This window comes from Bombina bombina, chromosome 1 (genome assembly GCF_027579735.1).
Source record: "Bombina bombina isolate aBomBom1 chromosome 1, aBomBom1.pri, whole genome shotgun sequence".
Lineage (NCBI taxonomy): Eukaryota > Metazoa > Chordata > Amphibia > Anura > Bombinatoridae > Bombina > Bombina bombina.
The window spans coordinates 460,426,365-460,449,158 of record NC_069499.1 but is presented as its reverse complement, the minus strand read 5'-3'; the positions used below and the strand labels follow the sequence as shown (position 1 = coordinate 460,449,158).

The following is a 22,794-nucleotide window of genomic DNA, read 5'->3' as shown; positions in this document are numbered from 1 at the left end:
GCAACATCACAAAAAATTAAAGGGCCATAATAACACTAGCTACACCCCAACTCTATGTGTTTAACCCCTGTTAAACACATATTTCTCCAACATAGGTGTGTCCGGTCCACGGCGTCATCCTTACTTGTGGGGATATTCTCTTCCCCAACAGGAAATGGCAAAGAGCCCAGCAAAGCTGGTCACATGATCCCTCCTAGGCTCCGCCTTCCCCAGTCATTCTCTTTGCCGTTGTACAGGCAACATCTCCACGGAGATGGCTTAGAGTTTTTTGGTGTTTAACTGTAGTTTTTATTCTTCAATCAAGTGTTTGTTATTTTAAAATAGTGCTGGTATGTACTATTTACTCTGAAACAGAAAAGAGATGAAGATTTCTGTTTGTAAGAGGAAAATGATTTTAGCAACCGTTACTAAAATCGATGGCTGTTTCCACACAGGACTGTTGAGAGGAATTAACTTCAGTTGGGGGAAACAGCAGACTTTTGCTGCTTGAGGTATGACACATTTCTAACAAGACTTGGTAATGCTGGAAGCTGTCATTTTCCCTATGGGATCCGGTAAGCCATTTTTATTAAATGAGAATAAAGGGCTTCACAAGGGCTTTAAAGACTGGTAGACATTTTTCTGGGCTAAAACGATTGATATATAAGCATTTTTAATACTTCATAGTTTTGAGGAGTTATTTTATTCTTGGGAATTATGTAAAATAACCGGCAGGCACTGTATTGGACACCTTTTTCACTGGGGGCCTTCTCTAATCATAGGCAGAGCCTCATTTTCGCGCCTCTATTGCGCAGTTGTTTTTGGGAAGCAAGACATGCAGATGCATGTGTGAGGAGCTCAGATACATAGAAAAAGCTTACTGAAGGCGTCATTTGGTATCGTATTCCCCTTTGGGCTTGGTTGGGTCTCAGCAAAGCAGATACCAGGGACTGTATAGGGGTTAAATATAAAAACGGCTCCGGTTCCGTTATTTTAAGAGTTAAAGCTTTCAAATTTGGTGTGCAATACTTTTAAGGCTTTAAGACACTGTGGTGAAATTTTGGTGAATTTTGAACAATTCCTTCATACTTTTTCACATTTTCAGTAATAAAGTGTGTTCAGTTTAAAATTTAAAGTGACAGTAACGGTTTTATTTTAAAACGTTTTTTGTACTTTGTTATCAAGTTTATGCCTGTTTAACATGTCTGAACTATCAGATAGACTATGTTCTGTATGTGAGGAAGCCAAGGTTCCTTCTCATTTAAATAGATGTGATGTATGTGACACAAAATTTAGAGAAAATGATGCCCAAGATGATTCCTCAAGTGAGGGGAGTAAGCATGGTACTGCATCATCCCCTCCTTCGTCTACGCCAGTCTTGCCCACACAGGAGGCCCCTAGTACATCTAGTGCGCCAATACTCCTTACTATGCAACAATTAACGGCTGTAATGGATAATTCTATCAAAAACATTTTAGCCAAAATGCCCACTTATCAGCGAAAGCGCGACTGCTCTGTTTTAGAAAATACTGAAGAGCATGAGGACGCTGATGATATTGGTTCTGAAGTGCCCCTACACCAGTCTGAGGGGGCCAGGGAGGTTTTGTCTGAGGGAGAAATTTCAGATTCAGGGAAAATTTCTCAACAAGCTGAACCTGATGTGATTACATTCAAATTTAAATTGGAACATCTCCGCGCTCTGCTTAAGGAGGTGTTATCTACTCTGGATGATTGTGAGAATTTGGTCATTCCAGAGAAATTATGTAAGATGGACAAGTTCCTAGAGGTCCCGGGGCCCCCCGAAGCTTTTCCTATACCCAAGCGGGTGGCGGACATTGTAAACAAAGAATGGGAAAGGCCCGGCATACCTTTTGTCCCTCCCCCTATATTTAAGAAATTGTTTCCTATGGTCGACCCCAGAAAGGACTTATGGCAGACAGTCCCCAAGGTCGAGGGGGCGGTTTCTACTCTAAACAAACGCACCACTATCCCTATAGAAGATAGTTGTGCTTTCAAAGATCCTATGGATAAAAAATTAGAGGGTTTGCTTAAAAAGATGTTTGTTCAGCAAGGTTACCTTCTACAACCAATTTCATGCATTGTTCCTGTCACTACAGCAGCGTGTTTCTGGTTCGATGAACTAGAAAAGTCGCTCAATAAAGATTCTTCTTATGAGGAGATTATGGACAGAATTCATGCTCTCAAATTGGCTAACTCTTTTACTTTAGACGCCACTTTGCAATTGGCTAGATTAGCGGCGAAAAATTCAGGGTTTGCTATTGTGGCGCGCAGAGCGCTTTGGCTAAAATCTTGGTCAGCGGATGCGTCTTCCAAGAACAAATTGCTTAACATACCTTTCAAGGGGAAAACGCTGTTTGGCCCTGACTTGAAAGAGATTATTTCTGATATCACTGGGGGTAAGGGCCACGCCCTTCCTCAGGATAGGTCTTTCAAGGCTAAAAATAAACCAAATTTTCGTCCCTTTCGCAGAAACGGACCAGCCCCAAGTGCTACATCCTCTAAGCAAGAGGGTAATACTTCTCAAGCCAAGCCAGCCTGGAGGCCAATGCAAGGCTGGAACAAAGGTAAGCAGGCCAAGAAACCTGCCACTGCTACCAAGACAGCATGAGATGTTGGCCCCCGATCCGGGACCGGATCTGGTGGGGGGCAGACTTTCTCTCTTCGCTCAGGCTTGGGCAAGAGATGTTCTGGATCCTTGGGCGCTAGAAATAGTCTCCCAAGGTTATCTTCTGGAATTCAAGGGGCTTCCCCCAAGGGGGAGGTTCCACAGGTCTCAATTGTCTTCAGACCACATAAAAAGACAGGCATTCTTACATTGTGTAGAAGACCTGTTAAAAATGGGAGTGATTCATCCTGTTCCATTAGGAGAACAAGGGATGGGATTCTACTCCAATCTGTTCATAGTTCCCAAAAAAGAGGGAACATTCAGACCAATCTTAGATCTCAAGATCCTAAACAAGTTTCTCAAGGTTCCATCGTTCAAAATGGAAACCATTCGGACAATTCTTCCTTCCATCCAGGAAGGTCAATTCATGACCACGGTGGATTTAAAGGATGCGTATCTACATATTCCTATCCACAAGGAACATCATCGGTTCCTAAGGTTCGCCTTTCTGGACAAGCATTACCAGTTTGTGGCACTTCCATTCGGATTAGCCACTGCTCCAAGAATTTTCACAAAGGTACTAGGGTCCCTTCTAGCGGTGCTACGACCAAGGGGCATTGCAGTAGTACCTTACTTTGACGACATACTGATTCAAGCGTCGTCCCTACCACAAGCAAAGGCTCATACGGACATTGTCCTGGCCTTTCTCAGATCTCACGGGAGGAAAGTGAACGTAGAAAAAAGTTCTCTATCTCCGTCAACAAGAGTTCCCTTCTTGGGAACAATAATAGACTCCTTAGAAATGAGGATTTTTCTGACAGAGGCCAGAAAATCAAAACTTCTAAGCTCTTGTCAAGTACTTCATTCTGTTCCTCTTCCTTCCATAGCGCAGTGCATGGAAGTAATAGGTTTGATGGTCGCGGCAATGGACATAGTTCCTTTTGCGCGAATTCATCTGAGACCATTACAACTGTGCATGCTCAGTCAGTGGAATGGGGATTATACAGACTTGTCTCCGACGATACAAGTAGATCAGAGGACCAGAGATTCACTCCGTTGGTGGCTGACCCTGGACAACCTGTCACAGGGGATGAGCTTCCGCAGACCAGAGTGGGTCATTGTCACGACCGACGCCAGTCTGGTGGGCTGGGGCGCGGTCTGGGAACTCCTGAAAGCTCAGGGTCTTTGGTCTCGGGAAGAATCTCTTCTCCCGATAAATATTCTGGAACTGAGAGCGATATTCAGTGCTCTCAAGGCTTGGCCTCAGCTAGCAAAGGCCAAATTCATACGGTTTCAATCAGACAACATGACGACTGTTGCGTATATCAACCATCAAGGGGGAACAAGGGGGAACCAAAATCATTCAATGGGCGGAGACTCACTCCTGCCACTTGTCTGCAATCCACATCCCAGGAGTGGAAAATTGGGATGCGGATTTTCTGAGTCGTCAGACATTTCATCCTGGGGAGTGGGAACTCCATCCGGAAATCTTTGCCCAAATTACTCAATTGTGGGGCATTCCAGACATGGATCTGATGGCCTCTCGTCAGAACTTCAAGGTTCCTTGCTACGGGTCCAGATCCAGGGATCCCAAGGCGGCTCTAGTAGATGCACTAGTAGCACCTTGGACCTTCAACCTAGCTTATGTATTCCCACCGTTTCCTCTCATCCCCAGGCTGGTAGCCAGGATCAATCAGGAGAGGGCATCGGTGATCTTGATAGCTCCTGCGTGGCCACGCAGGACTTGGTATGCAGACCTGGTGAATATGTCATCGGCTCCACCATGGAAGCTACCTTTGAGACAGGACCTTCTTGTTCAAGGTCCGTTCGAACATCCGAATCTGGCCTCACTCCAACTGACTGCTTGGAGATTGAACGCTTGATTTTATCAAAGCGAGGGTTCTCAGATTCTGTCATTGATACTCTTGTTCAGGCCAGAAAGCCTGTAACTAGAAAAATCTACCATAAAATATGGAAAAAATATATCTGTTGGTGTGAATCTAAAGGATTCCCATGGAACAAGATAAAAATTCCTAAGATTCTATCCTTTCTTCAAGAAGGTTTGGAGAAAGGATTATCTGCAAGTTCTTTGAAGGGACAGATTTCTGCTTTATCTGTTTTACTTCACAAAAAGCTGGCGGCTGTGCCAGATGTTCAAGCTTTTGTTCAGGCTCTGGTTAGAATCAAGCCTGTTTACAAACCTTTGACTCCTCCTTGGAGTCTCAATTTAGTTCTTTCAGTTCTTCAAGGGGTTCCGTTTGAACCCTTACATTCCGTAGATATTAAGTTATTATCTTGGAAAGTTTTGTTTTTGGTTGCAATTTCTTCTGCTAGAAGAGTTTCAGAGTTATCTGCTCTGCAGTGTTCTCCTCCTTATCTGGTGTTCCATGCAGATAAGGTGGTTTTGCGTACTAAACCTGGTTTTCTTCCGAAAGTTGTTTCTAACAAAAACATTAACCAGGAGATAGTCGTGCCTTCTTTGTGTCCGAATCCAGTTTCAAAGAAGGAACGTTTTGTTGCACAATTTGGATGTAGTTCGTGCTCTAAAATTCTATTTAGATGCTACAAAGGATTTCAGACAAACATCTTCCTTGTTTGTTGTTTATTCTGGTAAAAGGAGAGGTCAAAAAGCAACTTCTACCTCTCTCTCTCTTTTTGGCTTAAAAGCATCATCAGATTGGCTTTCGAGACTGCCGGACGGCAGCCTCCTGAAAGAATCACAGCTCATTCCACTAGGGCCGTGGCTTCCACATGGGCCTTCAAGAACGAGGCTTCTGTTGATCAGATATGTAAGGCAGCGACTTGGTCTTCACTGCACACTTTTACTAAATTTTACAAATTTGATACTTTTGCTTCTTCTGAGGCTATTTTTGGGAGAGAGGTTTTGCAAGCCGTGGTGCCTTCCATCTAGGTGACCTGATTTGCTCCCTCCCATCATCCGTGTCCTAAAGCTTTGGTATTGGTTCCCACAAGTAAGGATGACGCCTTGGACCGGACACACCTATGTTGGAGAAAACAGAATTTATGTTTACCTGATAAATTACTTTCTCCAACGGTGTGTCCGGTCCACGGCCCGCCCTAGTTTTTTAATCAGGTCTGATAATTTATTTTCTTTAACTACAGTCACCACGGTATCATATGATTTCTCCTATGCAAATATTCCTCCTTTACGTCGGTCGAATGACTGGGGAAGGCGGAGCCTAGGAGGGATCATGTGACCAGCTTTGCTGGGCTCTTTGCCATTTCCTGTTGGGGAAGAGAATATCCCCACAAGTAAGGATGACGCCGTGGACCGGACACACCGTTGGAGAAAGTAATTTATCAGGTAAACATAAATTCTGTTTTTAAGAACCATTACTAAACTGCAGAGCATTACTAGTCCAGAGAGGAAATTGCCACGGACCCAATCAGCATCCATAGTCTCATGACCAAACTGTGCTACTACTGCAGCTCATTGGGTGACCCGTAGTTTCTGTTCAGAACAGTGCTCTGCGTCTCCTAAACAGTAATATAATTGTGTTTTAACAATTTTGTGGTGGTTAAAAACAGAGTTCGGGCATCACTAGTATTAAAATTACATGCTTTAACGAATCAGAGCATGTCATTTGTTTCCAATATTATGGCCTTTTAAAGTTTTTTGGATTTTTAAAAGCCTATCGGCTAGATTACGAGTTGTGCGTTAGGGTAAAAAAGCAGCGTTAAGATGTCCTAACGCTGCTTTTTTGCGCCCGCTGGTATTACGAGTCTTGAAGGTTTAGATGTACCGGACACTTCTTTGGCCTTACTGCAAAACGACTTACGTAAACTTCGTAAAGTCTTTTTTCTATGGGACTTCCATAGCGCCGGTATTACGTGTCTGTCCTGGGAGGCCAAAAAGTGAGCTGTACACCCTACCCTATCAAGATCCTTAAAGGGACACTGAACCCAAATTTTTTCTTTCGTGATTCAGATAGAGCATGACATTGTAAGCAACTTTCTAATTTACTCCTATTATCAAATTTTCTTTATTCTCTTGTTATTTTTATTTGAAATGCAAGAATGTAAGTTTATATGCCGGCCCATTTTTGGTGAACAACCTGGGTTGTCCTTGCTGATTGGTGGATAAATTCATCCACCAATAAAAAAGTGCTGTCCAGAGTTCTGAACCCAAAAAAAGCTTAGATGCCTTCTTTTTCAAATAATGATAGCAAGAGAAGGAAGAAAAATTGATAAAAGGAGTAAATTAGAAAGTTGCTTCAAATTGCATGCTCTATCTTAAAGGGCCACTGTAAGTAAATATTTTCTATGCCTGTTACTAACTAACTACCCCAAATACGCTTTTTATCAATAGCATTTCATTAACATATCTCTACCGTATATCAGAAATCTTGTCTGCAAATTTGTTTTCCAAACCCACTCCGTGGGTTTCCTTTGCTCTGTACCAATCCGTTTACAATACCTAGGTTTCAAAATGGCGCTTTAAACACAAAGTTATTGGTTTAAGTATTTTGAACATGCAGTGCTGAAAATAGTGGGCAGGATAACGTGACATCATCGGCGAATAAAAGATATAACTTTTAGAACGTTATGAAACTTCGTTTTGGAGAAAATATAGGTCAGTAGGTTTTTAATTAATGTTTATTAACTTTAATATGTTAGTTGTTTAGCTTAAAAAGTATAACAGAAAGTAATCCTTTAATTATGAAAAAAAAAAATTGGGTTCAGTGTCCCTTTAACGAATTCTAAAGTCAGTAGTTATGAGTTTTACACTACAAAACTCATAACTAAAGTGCTAAAAAGTACACTAACACCCATAAACTATCTATTAACCCCTAAACCAAGGCCCTCCCGCATTCGAAAATACTATAATAAAATTATTAACCCCAATCTGCCGCTCCGGACATTGCCGCCACCTACATTATATTTATGAACCCCTAATCTGCTGCCCCCAACATCACCAAAACCTACATTATATTTACTAACCCCTAATATGTCGCCGCAACCTACCTACACTTTTTAACCCCTAATCTGCCGCCCCCAACGTTGCTGCCACTATAATAAACATTAACCCCTAAACCGCCGCACTCCCGCCTCGCAAACATTAGTTAAATATTAACCCCTAATCTGCCATCCCTAACATCGCCGCCCCCTACCTACATTTATTAACCCCTAATCTGCCGCCCCAACATCGCTGCCACTATATTAGTTATTAACCCCTAAACCCAAGTCTAACCCCAACACCCCCTAACTTAAATATAATTTAAATAAATCTAAATAAATATTCCTATCATTAACTAAATAATTCCTATTTAAAACTAAATACTTACCTATAAAATAAACCCTAAGCTAGCTACAATATAACTAATAGTTACATTGTAGCTATCTTAGGGTTTATATTTATTTTACAGGCAAGTTTTTGTATTTATTTTAACTAGGTAGAATAGTTATTAAATAGTTATTAACTATTTAATAACTACCTAGCTAAAATAAATACGTACCTGTAAAATAAAACCTAACCTAAGTTACACTAATACCTAACACTACACTACAGAAGTCTTCAACCAGGCGGCATCTTCTATCTTCATCCATCCGGTGCGGAGCGAATCCATCTTCAAGACATCCGACGCGGAGCATCCTCTTCATCCGACGACTAAAGCTGAATGAAGGTACCTTTAAGTGACGTCATCAAAGATGGCGTCCCTTAGATTCCGATTGGCTGATAGAATTCTATCAGCCAATCGAAATTAAGGTAGAAAAAAATCATATTGGCTGATGCAATCAGCCAATAGGATTGAAGTTCTATCCTATTGGCTGATCCAATCAGCCAATAGGATTGAGCTCGCATTCTATTGGCTGTTCCAATCAGCCAGTTGCATCAGCCAATAGGATTTTTTTTTCTATCTTAATTCCGATTGGATCTAAGGGACACCATCTTGGATAACGTCACTTAAAGGTACCTTAATTCAGCTTTAGTCGTCAGATGAAGAGGATGCTCTGTGTCGGATGTCTTGAAGATGGACCCGCGCCGAATGGATGAAGATAGAAGATGCCGTCAGGATGAAGACTTCAGCCCGTCTGCAGGGCCACTTCTCCCGGCTTTGATGAGGACTTTGGCCCGGCTTGGATGAAGACGTCTCCCGGTAAGTCGATCTTCAGAGGGTTAGTGTTAGGTTTTTTTAAGGGTGTATTGGGTGGGTTTATTTTTAGGTTAGGGACTTTGGGCTGCAATAGAGCTAACTGCCGTTTTAAGGACAATGCCCATCCAAATGTCCTTTTCAGGGCAATGGGGAGCTTAGTTTTTTTTTAGATAGTATTTTATTTAGGGGGTTGGTTGTATGGGTGGTGGGTTTTACTGTTGGGGGGGTTGTTTGTATTTTCTTTCATGTAATTGGCAAGAGTCCAGGAGCTAGTGACGTATGGGATATACAATCCTACCAGGAGGGGCAAAGTTTCCCAAACCTCAAAATGCCTATAAATATACCCCTCACCACACCCACAATTCAGTTTTACAAACTTTGCCTCCTATGGAGGTGGTGAAGTAAGTTTGTGCTAAGATTTCTACGTTGACATGCGCTTCTCAGCATTTTGTAGCCCGATTCCTCTCAGAGTACAGCGAATGTCAGAGGGACGTGGAGAGTATCACCTATTGCAAGCAATGATTTTCCTAACGGGGGTCTTTTTCATAGGTTCTCTGTTATCGGTCGTAGAGATTCATCTCCTACCTCCCTTTTCAGATCGACGATATACTCTCATATACCATTACCTCTACTGATAACTGTTTCAGTACTGGTTTGGCTATCTTCTATATGTGGATGGGTTTCTTTTGGTAAGTATGTTTTTATTTATTAAGACACCTCAGCTATGGTTTGGCACTTTATGCAGTTATATAAAGTTCTAAATATATGTATTGTACTTATATTTGCCATGAGTCAGGTTCATGTATTTCCTTTTGTAGATTGTCAGTTTCATATTTGGGGAAAGTTAATATTAAGAAATATTTTTCTTACCTGGGGTTTAGTCCTTTTTTCAATTGACTACTTTGTTTCAAATTGCGGGCTGACTTAGGCTCGCGGGTGCGCCAAATGCTACACTTTATTGCGTCATTCTTGGCTCAAGAATTTTTTGGCGCGAAAGGCACGTCCGTTGACGCAAGTTCGTAATTTCCGACGTCGTAATTGAAGCAGAGGTTTCACACAGGGTTGTGTTGTTAGTGACGCGAGTGTGTCATTTCCAGACATGGTTGGTGGCAAAAAAAAATTCAGTTACGTTGTGCGTCATACTTGGCGCCAAACTTTTTTTTTTCCCATTATTTATTGCCCCTTGACTTTTTCTATGTCAGAGGGCTATGCTATTTGCATTTTTTCCCATTCCTGAAACTGTCATATAAGGAAATTGATCATTTTGCTTTATATGTTGTTTTTTCTTTTACATTTTGCAAGATGTCTCAATCTGATCCTGCCTCAGAAGTATCTGTTGGAACTTTGCTGCCTGACATCGGTTCTACCAAAGCTAAGTGCATTTGTTGTAAAATTGTGGAGATTGTATCTCCTAATGTCATTTGTATTAATTGTCATGATAAACTTTTACATGCAGATAGTGTCCATCAGTAATAGTACATTGTCGGTTGCAGTTCCTTCAACTTCTAATGTACATGATATACCTATGAATTTTAAAGAATTTGTTACAGATTCTATTCAGAAGGCTTTGTCTGCATTTCCACCTTCTAATAAGCGTAAGATGTATTTTAAAACTTCTCATAAAGTTGATGAAATTTCAAATGACCGACAACATAATTAATTATCCACCTCTGATGAGGATCTATCTGATTCAGAAGATCCTCCCTCAGAGATTGACACTCACAAATCTACTTATTTATTTAAAATGGAGTATATGCGTTCTTTGTTAAAAGAAGTGTTAAATTGGATTTTGAGGAAGCTAGTCCTCTTGATATCAAAACCAGTAAACGTTTAAATTCTGTTTTTAAACCTCCTGTGGTTACTCCAGAGATTTTTCCTATTCCTGGTGCTATTTTTGATATGATTTCTAAGGAATGGAATAAGCCGGGTACTCCTTTTAATCCTTCTGCAAGGTTTAAAATTTTTTATCCTTTACCAGCAATTTCAATAGAGTTTTGGGAAAAGATCCCCAAAGTTGATGGGGCTATTTCTACTCTTGCTAAACGAACCACTATTCCTATGGAAGATAGTACTTCCTTTAAAGATCCTTTAGATAGGAAGCTTGAATCTTATCTAAGGAAAGCCTATTTATATTCAGGTCATCTTCTTAGGCCTGCAATTACTTTGGCTGATGTTGCAGCTGCTTCAACTTTTTGGTTGGAGAATTTAGCGCAACAAGAATTGGATTCTGACTTATATAGCATTGTTCGTTTACTACAACATGCTAATCATTTTATTTGTGATGCTATTTTTGATATTATCAAAATTGATGTTAGATCCATGTCTTTAGCTATTTTAGCTAGAAGAGCTTTGTGACTTAAATCTTGGAATGCTGATATGACATCTAAGTCTAGATTACTATCTCTTTCTTTTCAAGGTAATAATTTATTTGGTTCTCAGTTGGATTCTATTATTTCAACTGTTACTGGGGGGTAGGGAGTTTTTTGCCTCAGGTAAATCTAAGGCTTCTAATCGTTTTCGTCAAAATAAGGAACAAAAGCCTAATCCTTCCCCCAAGGAATCTGTTTCCAATTGGAAGCCTTCCTCAAATTGGAATAAATCCAAGCCTTTTAAGAAACCAAAGTCAGCCCCTAAGTCCGCATGAAGGTGCAGCCCTCATTCCAGCTCAGCTGGTAGGGGGCAGATTAAGGTTTTTCAAGGATGTTTGGGCAAATTCTGTCCAAAATCAATGGATTCAGAGCATTGTCTCTCAGGGGTACCGAATAGAATTCAGAGTAAGACCTCCTGTGAGAAGATTTTTTTTTCTCTCGTGCATCCCAGTGAATCCAGTAAAAGCCCAGGCTTTCCTGAAGTGTGTTTCAGATCTGGAGGTTTCAGGGGTAATCATGCTGGTTCCTTTTCAGGAACAAGGGTCTGGGGTTTTATTCAAATTTATTCATTGTCCCAAAGAAAGAAAATTCATTTAGACCAATTCTGGATCTGAAAAATTTGAATTGTTATGTTAGAGTACCAACTTTCAAGATGGTGACTATAAGGACTATTCTGCCTTTTGTTCAGCAAGGACATTATATGTCTACAATAGACTTGCAGGATGCTTACCTTCATATTCCGATTCATCCAGAACATTATCAGTTCCTGAGATTCTCTTTTCTAGACAAGCATTGCCAATTTGTTGGTCTTCCATTTGGCCTAGCAACAGCTCCAAGAATCTTTTCAAAGGTTCTGGGTGCCCTACTCTTTGTAATCAGAGAACAGGGTATTGCGGTGTTTCCTTATTTGGACGATATCTTGGTACTAGCTCAGTCTTTACGTACTGCAGAATCTCACACAAATCAACTAGTGTTGTTTCTTCGAAAACATGGTTGGAGGATCAATTTACCAAAAAAGTTCTTTGATTCCTCAGACAAGGGTCACCTTTTTAGGTTTCCAGATAGATTCAGTGTCCATGACTCTGTCTCTAACAGACAAGAGACGTTTGAAATTGGTTGCAGCATGTCGGCACCTTCAGTCTCAGTCATTCCCTTCAGTGGCTATGTGCATGGAAGCCTCATGACTGCAGCATCGGACGCGATTCCTTTTGCTCGTTTTCACATGAGACCTCTCCAGCTTTGCATGCTGAATCAATGGTGCCGGGATTATACAAGGATATCACAATTAATATCCTTAAATCCCAATGTTCGACACTCTCTGACGTGGTGGTTAAATCACCAGCGTTTAGTTCAAGGGGCCTCTTTTGTTCGGCCAACCTGGACTGTGATCACAAAAGATGCGAGTCTTTCAGGTTGGGGAGCTGTCTGGGGATCTCTAACAGCACAAGAGGTTTGGAAATCTCAAGAGGCGAGATTACCAATCAATATTTTAGAACTCTCAGAGCTCTTCAGTTTTGGCCTCTGTTGAAGAGAGAACCGTTCATTTATTTTCAGACAGACAATATCACAACGGTGGCATATGTCAATCATCAGGGTGGGACTCACAGTCCCCAAGCTATGAAAGAAGTATCTCGGATACTTGTTTGGGCGGAATCCAGCTCCTGTCTAATTTCTGTGGTTCATATCCCAGGTGTAGACAATTGGGAGGCGGATTATCTCAGCCGTCAGACTTTACATCCAGGGCAGTGGTCTCTCCATCTGGATGTGTTTTCTCAGATTGTTCAGATGTGGGGTCTTCCAGAAATAGATCTGATGGCTTCTCATCTAAACAAGAAAATTCCCAGATACCTGTCCAGGTCCAGGGATTCTCAGGCGGAAGCAGTAGATGCACTGACACTTCCTTGGTGTTATCAACCTGCTTATATCTTCCCACCTCTAGTTCTTCTTCCAAGAGTGATCTCCAAGATCATCATGGAACAATCATTTGTGTTGCTGGTGGCTCCAGCATGGCCCTACAGGTTTTGGTATGCGGATCTTGTTCGGATGTCCAGTTGCCAACCTTGGCCACTTTCTCTGACTCCGTAATTAATACTATGTTACAAGCTCGTAAATCTGTCTCTAGGAAGATTTATTATCGAGTTTGGAAGACTTACATTTCATGGTGTTCTTCTCTTAAATTCTCTTGGCATTCTTTTAGAATTCCTAGAATTTTACAGTTTCTCCAGGATGGTTTGGATAGGGGTTTGTCTGCAAGTTCCTTGAAGGGACAAATCTCTGCTCTTTCTGTTTTATTTCACAGAAAGATTGCTAATCTTCCTGATATTCACTGTTTTGTATAGGCTTTAGTTCGTATTAAGCCTGTCATTAAATTAATTTCTCCTCCTTGGAGTCTTAATTTGGTTTTGAAGGCGTTACAGGCTCCTCCTTTTGAGCCTATGCATTCCTTGGATATTAAACTACTTTCCTGGAAAGTGTTGTTCCTTTTGGCTATCTCTTCTGCTAGAAGAGTTTCTGAGCTATCTGCTCTTTCTTGTGAGTCTCCTTTTCTGATTTTTCATCAGGATAAGGCGGTTTTGCGGACTTCATTTGAATTTTTACCTAAGGTTGTGAATTCTAACAACATTAGTAGAGAAATTGTTGTCCCTTCCTTGTGTCCTAATCCTAAGAATCCTTTGGAAAGATCCTTACATTCTTTGGATGTGGTGAGAGCTTTGAAATATTATGTTGAAGCTACTAAAGTTTTCAGGAAGACCTAGTCTATTTGTTATATTTTCTGGTCCTAGGAAAGGTCAGAAGGCCTCTGCTATTTCCTTGGCCTCTTGGTTAAAGCTTTTGATTCATCAAGCTTATATTGGAGTCGGGTCAAGCCCCGCCTCAGAGAATTACAGCTCATTCTACTAGATCAGTCTCCACTTTGTGGGCTTTTACGAATGAAGCTTCAGTTGATAAGATTTGCAAAGCAGCGACTTGGTCCTCTTTGCATACATTTACTAAATTCTACCGTTTTGATGTATTTGCTTCTTCTGAAGCAGTTTTTGGTAGAAAAGTTCTTCAGGCAGCTGTTTCAGTTTTATTCTTCTGCTTATGTTTTAAGTTTTTCTTTTCTTCATGAGAATAAATTATATTTTGGGTTGTGGATTATTTTTCCAGCATTTAGCTGTTTATTTTTATCCCTCCTTTTCTAGTGACTCTTGCGTGGAGTTCCACATCTTGGGTATTGATATCCCATACGTCACTAGCCCATTAAAAGAAAGAAAACATAATTTATGTAAGAACTTACCTGATAAATTCATTACTTTCATATTGGCAAGAGTCCATGAGGCCCACCCTTTTTATGGTGGTTATGATTTTTTTGTATAAAGCACAATTATTTCCAAATTCCTTTGTTGATGCTTTTTACTCCTTTCTTTATCACCCCACTACATGGCTATTCGTTAAAACTGAATTGTGGGTGTGGTGAGTACTTTGCCCCTCCTGGTAGGATCCCATACCTCACTAGCTCATGGACTATTGCCAATATGAAAGAAATTAATTTATCAGGTAAGTTCTTACATAAATTATGGGGGGTTTTTTTACAGGTAAAAGAGCTGATTACTTTGGGGCAATGCCCCGCAAAAGGCCATTTTAAGGGTTATTGGTAGTATAGTTTAGGCTAGGTTTTTTTAAAAAAAAAATTTTGGGGGTATTTTAATAGGGCTATTAGATTAGGTGTAATTAGTTTAAATATCTGTAATTTGTTTATTATTTTCTGTAATTTAGTGTTTTTTTTTTTTTTGTACTTTAGCTAATTTAATTTATTTACTTGTATTTAATTTAGGTCATTTTAATTATAGTGTAGTGTTAGGTGTTAGTGTAACTTAGGTTACGTTAGGTTTTATTTTACAGGTACTTTTTTATTTATTTTAGCTAGGTAGTTATTAAATAGTTAATAACTATTTAATAACTATTCTACCTAGTTAACATAAATACAAACTTGCCTGTAAAATAAAAATAAACCCTAAGCTAGTTACAATGTAACTATTAGTTTTAAATAGCAATAATTTATTTAATGATAGGAATTTTTATTTATATTTATTGTAATTATATTTAAGTTAGGGGGTGTTAGGGTTAGACTTGGGTTTAGGGGTTAATAACTTTATTATAGTGGCGGCGACGTTGGGGGCGGCAGATTAGGGGTTAATAAGTGTAGGTAGGTTGCGGGGACATTGGGGGCGGATTAGGGTTTAATAAATATAATGTAGCTGTCAGCGATGTTGGGGGCCGCAGATTAGGGGTTCATAAGTCTAATGTAGGTGGCGGCGGTGTCCGGAGCGGCAGATTAGGGGTTGTTAATATAATGCAGGTGGCGACTATGTTGGGGACGGCAGATTAGGGGTTAATGAGTGTAAGATTAGGGGTGTTTAGACTCAGTGTTCATGTTAGCTTGTTAGGTGTAGACATACATTTTATTTCCCCATAGGAATCAATGGGGCTGTGTTAAGGAGTTTTACGCTGCTTTTTTGCTCTCCCCGTTGATTCCTATGGGGAAATCGTGCACAAGCAGATATGACTAGCTCACCGCTGACTTAAGCAGCGCTGGTATTGGAGTGCGGTAATGAGCTAAATTTTGCTCAACGCTCACTTCTTGTCTTTTAACAACGGGTTTCTGAAAACTCGTAATACCAGCGCTGCAGGTAAGTGAGCGGTGAGGGAAAACTGCTCGTTAGCACCACACAGCCTCTAACGCAAAACTCGTAATCTGGGCCTATGTTTGTTTATTGAATAGATCAACCTTTGTTATGATAGGTATATCACCTTGTAAGTATTGTCCAGCAGTATAATTTGTGCATATGAATATGCATTTCCTGGTAGTATTCGTTTTAAAGCTTTTTATGGAATAATTATTAACATGTGCATTTGCTAATATTTCATGTGTGTGATTTAAGTATTTTGATCTAAAAAGCTCAAAATGAATTGTGATTTTGAATGTATTTTGTAAATTTGATTTGATTTACTTTTTTTTAATAGGTATGCTAAAGATGATATGAATATCAGAGATCAGCCTTTTGGTATACAGGCAAGTTTGATATTAGTATATGTTGCATTTAACATGATAACCCATGTTTATATTGTGTTTTTACAGTTTGTAAATTGTAATTTTGAAAAAGTATTCATTATGGTGGGTTTTTTTTTGTTTCTTTTGAGCAATGTTTTATTTAGTTTAAGTTTTATTTTGTTTCTATTGGATACAAGGACTTACCACCACTTTGCAGTTAAAGGGACATGAAACCCAACATTTTCTTTAGATAGAGCATGCAATTTCTCTTACTTGGTGTATCCAGTCCACGGATTCATCCTTACTTGTGGGATATTCTCATTCCCTACAGGAAGTGGCAAAGAGAGCACACAGCTTAGCTGTCCATATATCTCCCCCTCAGGCTCCGCCCCCCCAGTCATTCTCTTTGCCGCTCTAACAAGTAGCATCTCCACGGGAGGGTAAAGTGAATGTGGTGTTAGATTTGTAGTTTTTATTTCTTCAATCAAGAGTTTGTTATTTTAAAATAGTGCCGGTTTGTACTATTTACTCTGTGGCAGAAAGTGATGAAGATTTCTGCTGAGAGGAAAACGATTTTAGCATGTTGTAACTAAAATCCATTGCTGTTCCCACACAGGACTGTTCAGTACCGGAGAACTTCAGTTGGGGGGAACAGTTTGCAGGCTTAACTGCTATAAGGTATGCTCAGTCACTTTTTTTCTAGTCAAGACCTGGTAATGCTAGAAGACTGACAAGAATCCCCATGTGGGGAAGGTAAGCCGTATTCTGAGACTTAGTATAGAAGGATGGCTTAGTTAAAAGGACTTAAAACGCTGGTGGACACTGTTAAGGGGAAATCAATTATTTTATTACAATAATCTGGTATTTGTACAAGTGTGTATTACATTTGGAACACTTTTTTGGGGTTTTTATCCGCCTGGCATATTTTTAGACACCTATTTTGGCTTGGGAAGGCCCCACAACTCCGGAGTGAAGAGGGAGGGGGCCTAAATTTCACGCCTCAGTTGTGCAGTTCATTTGCAAGACAGCTTCATGCAGCTTCACGTGTAGACTCCAGAGAGGCTTATTTTCGTCCAAAACTAATCCCCAAGGAAGGTAGGGCCACAGCAGAGGCTGTGGCATGGTGCTGTAGTTTGTTAAACCGGTGGCCTGCTTTAATTTGCTCCGGTTTGGGCAATAAGGGGTTAATTGTCTTGAAACTTACTGTGCATTCATTTCAATTTCATAAAGATTGGATGTTTTTTTGAGGTTTAGTAAAAAAGTGTGCGCTTTTTATTATTTAATGGCTAAGTACCGTTTTTTCAAAAATTGTATTTTACTGTATTTGAGTGCTGTCTAAGTCTGTTTAACATGTCTGAGCCTACAGATAGACCCTGTTCTATGTGTTTAATAGCCATGGCGGTACCCCCTTTACATTTGTGTTTAAAGTGTGCTAAGGTATCTAAACATTTTAAAGACCATGCAGTGACACTTAAAAATGTAGCCCAAGATGATTCTTTGACGGAAGGTAACGAGGATAGTCCTCCTTCCTCTCCCCATGTGTCGACACCAGTTACGCCCGCGCAAACGTTGCCTAGTACCTCTAGCGCATTGGGCCCTATTACATTACAACAATTAGCGGCAGTCATGGATAATTCTATCCAAACTGCCAGTTTTTCCTAAGAAGCGTGATAGCTCAGTTTTAAGAACAGAGGATGAGCAATCAGAAGCTTTGGATGATTTATCCGTTGTACTCTCACAACACTCTGAAGTGGCAGTGAGGGATGTGCTGTCCGAGGGAGAAATTTCTGACACAGGAAAAGTTTCTCAGCGGGCAGAATCGGATTCCTTAGCGTTTAAATTTAAGCTGGAAAACCTCTACGTACTGCTTAAGGAGGTTTTAGCTACGCTGTATGATTGTGACCCCATGGTGGTCCCAGAAAAATTGTGTAAAATGGACAGGTTTCTAGAAGTCCCTGTATACACTGATGCGTTTCCGATCCCGAAGAGGGTGGCGGATATTGTGACTAGGGAGTGGGAGAGACCAGGTGTACCTTTTGTTCCCCCCCCCTATCTTTAAGAAAATGTTCCCCATAAATGACCCCAGGCGGGACGCGTGGCAGACGGTCCCTAAGGTAGAGGGAGCAGTTTCAACACTTGCCAAGCGCACAACCATTCCAATGGAAGACAGTTGTGCTTTCAAAGATCCTATGGATAAAAAATTGGAAGGTTTACTGAAGAAAATGTTTGTTCAGCAAGGTTTCCTTCTTCAACCAATTGCCTGCATTATTCCTGTAACTACTGCAGCGGCCTTTTGGTTTGAGGCACTGGAGGAGTCGCTCCAGAGGGAGACTTCATATGACAAAGTCATGGATAGAATTCATGCTCTAAAGCTGGCTAATTCTTTTATCACTGATGCCGCTTTCCAATTAGCTAAGTTAGCGGCGTAAAATTCTGGTTTTGCCATTATGGCGCGAAGAGCGCTTTGGCTCAAATCATGGTCGGCTGACGTGTCGTCCAAAACAAAGTTACTAAACATTCCTTTCAAGGGAAAGACCCTTTTCGGTCCTGAGTTGAAAGAAATTATCGCGGATATCACTGGGGGAAAGGGCCATGCCCTTCCGCAGGATAGACCGTTTAAGGCCAAAAACAGGCTAATTTTCGCTCCTTTCGCAACTTCAGGAGCGGACCTGCTTCAACCTCTGCTGCCGCAAAGCAAGAGAGTAACGCTTCACAGCCCAAAGCACCCTGGAAACCCTTGCAGGGCTGGAACAAGGGTAAACAGGCCAAGAAGCCTGCGGCTGCTACCAAGACCGCATGAAGGGGTAGCCCCCGATCCGGGACCGGATCTAGTAGGGGGCAGACTTTCTCTCTTTGCTCAGGCTTGGGCAAGAGATGTTCCAGATCCTTGGGCATTAGAAATTGTTGCTCAGGGGTATCTTCTAGAATTCAAGGACTCTCCTCCAAGGGGAAGGTTCCACATTTCTCGTTTGTCTTCAGACCAGACAAAGAAACAGGCGTTCTTACGCTGTGTAGAAGATCTACTAAAGATGGGAGTGATACACCCAGTTCCAATTACAGAACAAGGACTGGGTTTTTACTCAAACCTGTTTGTAGTTCCCAAAAAAGAAGGAACTTTCAGGCCAATCCTGGATCTAAAAATTCTAAACAAATTCCTCAGAGTTCCATCATTCATAATGGAAACCATTCGGACAATCTTGCCGATGATCCAGTAAGGTCAATATATGACTACCGTGGATCTAAAGGATGCGTACCTACATATTCCCATCCACAAAGATCACCATCAGTTCCTAAGGTTCGCTTTTCTGGACTAGCATTACCAGTTCGTGGCCCTTCCTTTCGGGTTGGCCACTGCTCCCAGAATCTTTACAAAGGTACTAGGGTCCCTCCTAGCGGTACTAAGACCGCGGGGCATTGCAGTAGCACCTTACCTAGACGACATCTTAATTCAGGCGTCGTCTTTTCACAGAGCCAAGGCTCTAACGACATTGTGCTGGCCTTTCTAAGGTCTCACGGGTGGAAGGTGAACGTCAAAAAAAGTTCTCTGTCCCCGCTCACAAGGGTTCCCTTCCTGGGAACACTAATAGACTCGGTAGAAATGAAGATATTTCTGACGGAGGTCAGGAAGTTTAAGCTTTTAACTACTTGCCGAGTTCTTCATTCCATTCCTCGGCCTTCTGTAGCTCAGTGCATGGAGGTAATCGGATTAATGGTTGCGGCAATGGACGTGGTCCCTTTTGCCCGAATTCATCTCAGACCACTGCAACTGTGCATGCTCAAACAGTGGAATGGGGATTATGCAGATTTGTCTCCTCAAATTCAACTGGACCAGAAAACCAGGGATTCTCTTCTCTGGTGGTTGTCTCAGGATCACCTGTCTCAGGGAATGTGCTTCCGCAGACCGGAGTGGATCATTGTCACGACCGATGCCAGTCTGTTAGGCTGGGGTGCGGTCTGGGACTCCCTGAAAGCTCAGGGCCTATGGTCTCGGGAAGAATCTCTTCTCCCGATAAACATTTTGGAACTGAGAGCGATATTCAATACGCTCCAGGCATGGCCTCAATTAGCGGAGGCCAAATTCATCAGATTTCAGTCGGACAACATCACGACTTTAGCGTACATCAATCATCAGTGAGGAACAAAGAGTTCCCTAGCGATGAAGGAAGTAACCAAGATCATCAAATGGGCGGAGGATCACTCCTGCCATCTCTCTGCAATTCACATCCCAGGAGTAGACAACTGGGAGGCGGATTTTCTAATTCGTCAGACTTTTCACCCGGGGGAGTGGGAACTCCACCCGGAGGTTTTTGCTCAGTTGACCCAACTATGGGGCATTCCGGAATTGGATCTGATGGCGTCCCACCAGAACACCAAACTTCCTCTTTACGGATCGAGGTCCAGGGACCCCAAGGTGACATGGATAGATGCTCTAGTAGCGCCTTGGTCCTTCAGTCTAGCTTATGTCTTTCCACCGTTTCCTCTTCTCCCTCGGCTGGTAGCCAGAATCAAACAGGAGAAGGCTTCGGTAATTTTGATAGCGCCTGCGTGGCCACGCAGGACTTGATATGCAGACCTAGTGGAGATTGAACGCTTAATTTTAGCTAAGCGTGGGTTCTCTGATTCAGTTATTGATACTCTGATCCAGGCCAGAAAGCCTGTCACCAGGAAAATTTACCATAAGATATGGCGGAAATATCTTTGTTGGTGTGAATCCAAGGGTTACTCGTGGATTCCCAGGATTTTGTCTTTTCTCCAAGAAGGATTGGAGAAAGGATTGTCAGCTAGTTCCTTAAAGGGACAGATATCTGCTCTGTCTATCCTGTTACACAAGCGGCTGGCAGCAGTACCAGACGTTCAGGCGTTTGCACAGGCTTTAGTTAGAATCAAGCCTGTCTATAAACCTGTGGCTCCTCCATGGAGTCTTAATTTAGTTCTTTCAGTTCTTCAAGGGGTTCCGTTTGAACCTTTACATTCCATAGATATTAAGTTATTATCTTGGAAGGTTTTGTTTTTGGTAGCTATCTCTTCTGCTCGGAGAGTTTCAGAATTGTCTGCTTTGCAGTGTAATTCACCCTATCTGGTGTTTCATGCAGATAAGGTTGTTTTGCGTGCTAAACCTGGTTTTCTTCCGAAAGTTGTTTCTAATAAGAATATTAACCAGGAAATCATTGTTCCTTCTCTGTGTCCTAATCCAGTTTCTAAGAAGGAACGACTTTTGCATAATCTTGACGTGGTTCGAGCTTTAAAATTCTATTTAAAAGCAACTAAAGATTTCAGACTAACATCATCCTTGTTTGTTGTCTATTCTGGTAAGAGGAGAGGTCAGAAAGCTACTGCTACCTCTCTTTCCTTTTGGCTGAAAAGAATCATCAGATTGGCTTATGAGACTGCTGGACAGCAGCCTCCTGAACGAGTTGCAGCTCATTCCACCAGAGCTGTGGCTTCCACATGGGCCTTCAAGAATGAGGCTTCTGTTGAACAGATTTGTAAGGCAGCGACTTGGTCTTCACTGCATACTTTTGCCAAATTTTACAAATTCAATACTTTTGCTTCTTCGGAGGCTATTTTTGGGAGAAAGGTTTTGCAAGCAGTGGTGCCTTCCGTTTAGGTTACCTGACTTGTTCCCTCCCTTCATCCGTGTCCTAAAGCTTTGGTATTGGTATCCCACAAGTAAGGATGAATCCGTGGACTGTAAGAGAAAACAGAATTTCTCCAACATAGGTGTGTCCGGTCCACGGCGTCATCCTTACTTGTGGGATATTCTCTTCCCCAACAGGAAATGGCAAAGAGCCCAGCAAAGCTGGTCACATGATCCCTCCTAGGCTCCGCCTACCCCAGTCATTCTCTTTGCCGTTGTACAGGCAACATCTCCACGGAGATGGCTTAGAGTTTTTTAGTGTTTAACTGTAGTTTTTATTATTCAATCAAGAGTTTGTTATTTTAAAATAGTGCTGGTATGTACTATTTACTCAGAAACAGAAAAGAGATGAAGATTTCTGTTTGTATGAGGAAAATGATTTTAGCAACCGTTACTAAAATCCATGGCTGTTCCACACAGGACTGTTGAGAGGAATTAACTTCAGTTGGGGGAACAGTGAGCAGTCTCTTGCTGCTTGAGATATGACACATTCTAACAAGACGATGTAATGCTGGAAGCTGTCATTTTCCCTATGGGATCCGGTAAGCCATGTTTATTAAGATAGTAAATAAGGGCTTCACAAGGGCTTATTAAGACTGTAGACTTTTTCTGGGCTAAATCGATTCATTATTAACACATATTTAGCCTTGAGGAATCATTTAATCTGGGTATTTTGATAAGATTATATCGGCAGGCACTGTTTTAGACACCTTATTCTTTAGGGGCTTTCCCAAATCATAGGCAGAGCCTCATTTTCGCGCCGGTGTTGCGCACTTGTTTTTGAGAGGCATGACATGCAGTCGCATGTGTGAGGAGCTCTGATACATAGAAAAGACTTTCTGAAGGCGTCATTTGGTATCGTATTCCCCCTTGGGCTTGGTTGGGTCTCAGCAAAGCAGATACCAGGGACTGTAAAGGGGTTAAAGTTAAAAACGGCTCCGGTTCCGTTATTTTAAGGGTTAAAGCTTCCAAATTTGGTGTGCAATACTTTTAAGGCTTTAAGACACTGTGGTGAAATTTTGGTGAATTTT

The 22,794-nt window shown here is 41.4% G+C and overlaps 1 protein-coding gene across 1 annotated transcript in view; it reads left to right on the top strand.

The window, feature by feature from the left end:
- The window catches only part of CIR1 (corepressor interacting with RBPJ, CIR1), a 440,401-nt gene that overhangs the window by 46,380 nt on the left and 371,227 nt on the right, over window positions 1-22,794 (top strand). The window contains exon 5 of the mRNA XM_053698458.1: window positions 16,098-16,146. Coding sequence (XP_053554433.1) covers window positions 16,098-16,146 — 49 coding nt within the window. The remainder of the gene's footprint in view (window positions 1-16,097; window positions 16,147-22,794) is intronic.